The 6,283-nt window shown below is 43.9% G+C and overlaps 1 protein-coding gene across 1 annotated transcript in view; it reads right to left on the minus strand.

The window, feature by feature from the left end:
* Positions 1-5,338, minus strand: part of LOC113811434 (serine-rich adhesin for platelets) — a 12,488-nt gene extending 7,150 nt beyond the window's left edge. Inside the window, exons 1-3 of the mRNA XM_070134532.1 lie at positions 5,319-5,338; positions 5,062-5,195; positions 48-4,862 (exon numbers count right to left, since the gene is read on the minus strand). Coding sequence (XP_069990633.1) covers positions 48-4,862; positions 5,062-5,195; positions 5,319-5,338 — 4,969 coding nt within the window. The remainder of the gene's footprint in view (positions 1-47; positions 4,863-5,061; positions 5,196-5,318) is intronic.
* Positions 5,339-6,283: the final 945 nt, after the last annotated feature.

Here is a 6,283-nt window from a genome sequence, read left to right on the forward strand (position 1 = left end):
TTCTTCTAAAGAACCTGGCAAATTCTCAGGTAATTCTGTAACATTACCTGCTGCTTCTCCTGTAGAACCTGGCAAATTCTCAGGTAATTCTGTGGCAGGACCTGCTGCTTCTCCTGTAGAACCTGGCAACTTCTCGGGTAAATCTGTAACTGAACCTGCTGTTTCTCCTACTGAACTTGGCAAATTCTCAGGTAATTCTGTAACAGGACCTGCTGCTTCTCCTATTGAAACTGGCAAATTCTCAGGTAATTCTGTAACAGGCCCTGCTGTTTCTCCTATTGAAACTGGCAAATTCTCAGGTAATTCTGTAACAGGACCTGCTGTTTCTCCTATAGAACCTGGCAACTTCTCAGCTAATTCTGTAACAGGACCTGCTGCTTCTCCTATTGAAACTGGCAAATTCTCAGGTAATTCTGTAACAGGACCTGCTGCTTCTCCTATTGAAACTGGGAAATTCTCAGGTAATTTTGTAACAGGACCTGCTGCTTCTGTTATAGAACCTGGCAAATTCTCAGGTAATTCTGTAACAGGACCTGTTGCTTCTCCTATAGAATCTCGTACATTCTCAGGTAATTCTGTAACAGGACCTGCTGCTTCTGTTATAGAGCCTGGCAAATTCTCAGGTAATTCTGTAACAGGGCCTGTTGCTTCTCCTTTAGAACCTGCTAAATTCTCAGGTAATTCTGTAACAGGGCTTGCTAGTTCATTTCGTGGTTCTAAAACTGAACCTGGCAAATTCTCAGGTAATTCTGTAACAGGACCTGCTGCTTCTCCTATAGAACCTGGCAAATTCTTGGGTAATTCTGTAACAGGACCTTCTGTTTCTCCTATTGAACCTGGTAAATTCTTAGGTAATTCTGTAACAGGACCTGCTGCTCCTCCTATAGAACCTGGTAAATTCTCAGGTAATTCTGTTACAGGGCCTGCTGCTTCTCCTATTGAACCTGGCAAATTCTCAGGTAATTCTGTAACAGGACCTGTTGCTTCTCCTATAGAACCTGCCAACTTCTCAGGTAATTCTGTAACAGTACCTGCTGCTTCTGTAGAATCTGGCAAATTCTCAGGTAATTCTGTAACAGGACCTGTTGTTTCTCCTATTGAACCTGTCAAATTCTCAGGTAATTCTGTAACAGGACCTGCTGCTTTTCCTATAGAACCTGGTAAATTCTCAGGTAATTCTATAACAGGACCTGCTGTTTCTCCTACTGAACCTGTCAAATTCTCAGGTAATTCTGTAACAGGACCTGCTGCTTCTCCTATAGAACCTGGTAAATTCTCAGGTAATTCTGTAACAGGACCTGCTTTTTCTCCTGTAGAATCTGGCAAATTCTCAGGTAATTCTGTAACAGGACCTGCTGCTTCTCCTGTAGAATCTGGCAAATTCTCAGGTAATTCTGTAACGAGACCAGTTCCTTCTCCTATAGAACCTGTCAAATTCTTAGGTAATTCTGTAACAGGACCTGCTGTTTCTCCTATAGAACCTGGGAACTTCTCAGGTAATTCTGTAACAGGGCCTGCTGTTTCTCCTATTGAACCTGGTAAATTCTCAGGTAATTCTGTAACAGGACCTGCTAGTTCATTTCGTGGTTCAAAAATTGAACCTGGCAACTTCTCAGGTATTTCTGTAACAGGACCTGTTGTAACTCCTGTAGAACCTAGCAAATTCTCTGGTAATTCTGTAACAGGACCTGCTGCTTCTCTTGTAGAACCTGACAAATTTTCAGGTAATTCTGTAATAGGACCTGCTTTTTCTCCTGTAAAACCTGGCAACTTCTCAGGTAATTCTGTAACAGGACCTGCTGTTTCTCCTATAGAATCTGGCAAATTAGCAGGTAATTCTGTAACAGGATCTGCTGTTTCTCCTATTGAACCTGGTAAATTCTCAGGTAATTCTGTAACAGGACCTGCTGTTTCTCCTGTAGAACCTGGCAGATTCTCAGGTAATTCTGTAACAGGACCTGATGCTTCTCCTGTAGAACCTAGCAAAGTCTCAGGTAATTCTGTAACAGGACCTGCTGTTTCTCCTGTAGAACCTGGCAAATTCTCAGGTAATTTTGTAACAGGACCTGATGCTTCTCCTATTGAACCTGGCAAATTCTCGGGTAATTCTGTAACAGGACCTGCTGTTTCTCCTGTAGAACCTGGCAAATTCTCAGGTAATTCTGTAACAGGATCTGCTGTTTCTCCTATTGAACCTGGTAAATTATCAGGTAATTCTGTAACAGTACCTGCTGTGACTCCTGAAGAACCTAGCAAATTCTCTGGTAATTCTGTAACAGGACCTGCTGTTTCTCCTATTGAACCTGGTAAATTCTCAGGTAATTCTGTAACAGAACCTGCTAGTTCATTTCGTGGTTCTAAAATTGAACCTGGTAACTTCTCAGGTAATTCTGTAACAGGACTTGCTGTTTCTCCTGAAGAACCTGGCAAATTCTCAGGCAATTCTGTAACAGGACCTGCAGTTTCTCCTGTAGAACCTGACAAATTCTCAGGTAATTCTGTAACAGGACCTGCTAGTTCATTTCGTGGTTCTAAAACTGAACCTGGCGAATTCTTAGGTAATTCTGTAACAGGACCTGTTGTTTCTCCTATAGAACCTGGCAAATTCTCAGGTAATTCTGTAACAGGACCTGCAGTTTTTCCTATAGAACCTGACAAATTCTCAGGTAATTCTGTAACAGGACCTGTTGTTTCTCCTGTAGAACCTGACAAAGTCTCAGGTAATTCTGTAACAGGACTTGCTAGTTCATTTCGCAGTTTTAGAATTGAACCTGGCAAATTTTCAGGTAATTCTGTAACAGGACCTGTTGCTTCTCCTATAGAACTTGGCAAATTCTCAGGTAATTCTGTAACAGGACCTGTTGTTTCTCCTACAGAACCTGGCAAATTCTCAGGTAATTCTGTAACAGGACCTGTTGCTTCTCCTATAGAACCTGGCAAATTCTCAGGTAATTCTGTAACAGGACTTGTTGCTTCTCCTGAAGAACCTGGTAAATTCTCAGGCAATTCTGTAACAGGACCTGCTATTGAACCTGGCAAATTCTCAGGCAATTCTGTAACAGGACCTGCTAGTTCATTTCGTGGTTCTAAATTGGAACCTGGCAAATTCTCACGTAATTCTGTAACAAGACCTGATGCTTCTCCTATTGAAACTGGTAAATTCTCAGGTAATTCTGTAACAGGCCCTGCTGTTTCTCCTATTGAAACTGGCAAATTCTCAGGTAATTCTGTAACAGGACCTGCTTTTTCTCCTGCAGAACCTGGCAAATTCTCAGGTAATTCTGTAACAGGACCTGCTGTTTCTTCTGTAGAACCTGGCAAATTCTCAGTTAATTCTGTAACAGGACCTGCTGTTTCTCCTGTAGAACCTGGCAAATTCTCAGGTAATTCTATAACAGGACCTGCTGTTTCTCCTGTAGAACCTGGCAAATTCTCATTTAATTCTGCAACAGGATCTGCTATTGAACCTGGCAAATTCTCAGGCAATTCTGTAACAGGAACTGATGTTTTTCCTGTAGAACCTGGCAAATTATCAGGTAATTCTGTAACAGGCCCTGCTAGTTCATTTCGTGGTTCTAAATTTGAAACTGGCAAATTCTCAGGTAATTCTGTAACAGGACCTACTATTGAACCTGGCAAATTCTCAGGTAATTCTGTAAGAGGACCTGCTTTTTCTCCTGTTGAACATGGCAAATTCTCAGGTAATTCTGTAACAGGACCTGCTGCTTCTCCTGTGGAACCTGGCAAATTGTCAGGTAACTCTGTAACAGGACCTGCTGCTTCTCCTGTTGAACCTTGCAAATTCTCAGTTAATTCTGTAACAGGGCCTGTTGCTTCTCCTGTAGAACCTGGTAAATTCTCAGGTAATTCTGTAACAGGACCTGCTGTTTCTCCTGGCAAATTCTCAGGTAATTCTGTAACAGGACCTGTTGCTTCTCCTGTAGAACCTGGTAAATTCTCAGCTAATTCAGTAACAGGACTTGCTAGTTCATTTCGTGGTTTTAAAATTGAATCTGGCAACTTCTCAGGTAATTCTGTAACAGGACCTGCTATTTCTCCTGTAGAACCTGGCAAATTCTCAGGTAATTTTGTAACAGGACCTGCTGCTTTTCCTATAGAACCTGGGAACTTCTTAGGTAATTCTGTAACAGGACCTGCTGCTTCTGTTATAGAACCTGGTAACTCTAACGATCCTGGTAAACCTGATGTTTTTTTTAATGCTTCTGTTATGGGTAATTGTGGCATTTCTGGTACAGGGCTTGAAGGTTCCTCCACTGTTTCATTTACAGAACCAGGTACCATTTCAGGTACTCTTGGTTTAGGTTCTTCAAATATATCTCCTGGCACTTCTGGGATAGAGCCTGATACGTTATCAGGTAACCCTGGTAAATAATTTGATGGTGCACCCTGTGCTTCTAGTGGTTCCCTATGCATGTCATGATTCAATAAAGAAAGCTGCACATTTGTTTTTGCACTTTCCTGTAGTGTGCTGGGTGTTTCTTTCTCGGGTATTATCAGATTAAGAAGTTTTAGGTTTCTTGCTGTAATTGGTACTTCTATCACCAAAGTGTCTTTCTTGCCCTTTGTCTCAGCCTTCCTGACAGTCCAAGAGCTTTCTTTCTGCATGACCTTATTCTCAAGTGCCCTTGATTCAAGACTTGCACGTAGCTTGCAGGGAAGTGGCAGCTGAGATTTATTGTCTTCTAAGTGTTGCACAGGACGATTCACTTGAATACACTGGTAACCGGCACTATTTAATTTACACTTCATTTTTCTCCCTAATGAATTATCTGCAGAGAAAATAGCGAGTTCCTTGTCTTCTGTCTTCTTTGTCTCCTTAGGGGCAAGGCATGGTGTTGGACCTGGGTGGAAAATTAATACTTGATTACAAGCTGTGAAAGATGTTACCTTCATTCGTAAAAAAATAACAAGCTGATCTCTCATAAGCAGGCTCAAACCTGGTCCCTGAATTACATTCGGCCATCCATCTAGACTGGCTTCAAAACTTTTTTCATAATAATATCAACTACTTTCCAAGGTGATTCTAAGCTATAGAGTAACCGAGCTCTGGCACTTGAATTCCCCGGATACTGCACCTAGGCCCAGCCAAGATCATGATCATTCCTACTCTAACTCTGGTTCCAGAGTCAGACAAGGGTACAATGATTCCAGTGGTTTCCTCAAATTGAGTCTGCCTAGTCAAGATGGGGAGGCCTTGTACAATCAGTGCAGAAGGAAGCAATGTTTGTATGAACTCTGGTCCCTAATGGTAATCTAAGTCAACAACGTTCTTATAGAGGAGTCGGTGAAGACTCTACAAGTTAGAGGTAGGCCCCATATGTTCAAGAACTGGCCTACCTCTCACCAACCCGTCCTTTTCCGCTATTCGCCAACACTCACACACAAAAGCCCATCCCTACACTTACAATGATTTCAAAATTCTACATCTCTTACCAGACTATACCTCCTTATCTCAAGTTTCTGCTGATCCACAAGATAAAACCAGAGCTTAATAACAATCAAAGAGCCACAGCTTCCAGCTCCTTGCTGACGTGGCCCACGATTCTTCCACTACCCATGCCCGCTCCCTCTCCTAGAAACTCTCCAACCTCACCTCCCGTAGTCCCTGGTCCCGCTTCTCCCTCACCGACGCGGTTACCAACCTTTCCTCCCTGTCCTTGACCCCTCACCAACTACAACTCCTTGGCTTCGGTCTTTCCTTTGCTCTCCGCCCTCTTACCCTTACCTCTATTGACATCATTTCTTCCTTTGACCGGTTCATCTCCGCTCATAGGAACTCCTTGCCTGATGTCTCCCTCCTTCGTGGGGCCTTCCTTCCGGCCCTCGAGTCCCTCCTTCACCCTAACCCTTCCATCCCCAGGCGTTACCGTAAGGCCCTTCACAGCCTGCGCAGGGAGGATGTCACCATTTTGCCTTCTGACAAAGGTAACTCGGTGGTGGTCCTCGACCGAGCCTCCTACCTGCAGAAGGCCCAGGACCTGTTAGGTGACGCCTCCACCTATGCCCCCCTGACCAGTGACCCGCGGGAACGCATTGCTGCCACTTTCCACCGTCGTCTGAGAGAGCTTGCAGCCTGTGTCCCGGAGGCGAACCTTTACCAGAGGTTCAAGGTCGTTAACCCTCGCCTCCCTCATTTCTATGGGCTTCCTAAAACCCGTAAGCCGGCCGTGCCTCTACGCCCCATCATCTCCTCCCGGGGATCGGTGACGCATCCTCTGGCGGCTTGGCTGGCTAAGTCTCTCACTCCCCTTCTCGGCACCTT

The sequence above is a fragment of the Penaeus vannamei genome, chromosome 20, assembly GCF_042767895.1.
Source record: "Penaeus vannamei isolate JL-2024 chromosome 20, ASM4276789v1, whole genome shotgun sequence".
Classification (NCBI taxonomy): Eukaryota; Metazoa; Arthropoda; class Malacostraca; order Decapoda; family Penaeidae; genus Penaeus; species Penaeus vannamei.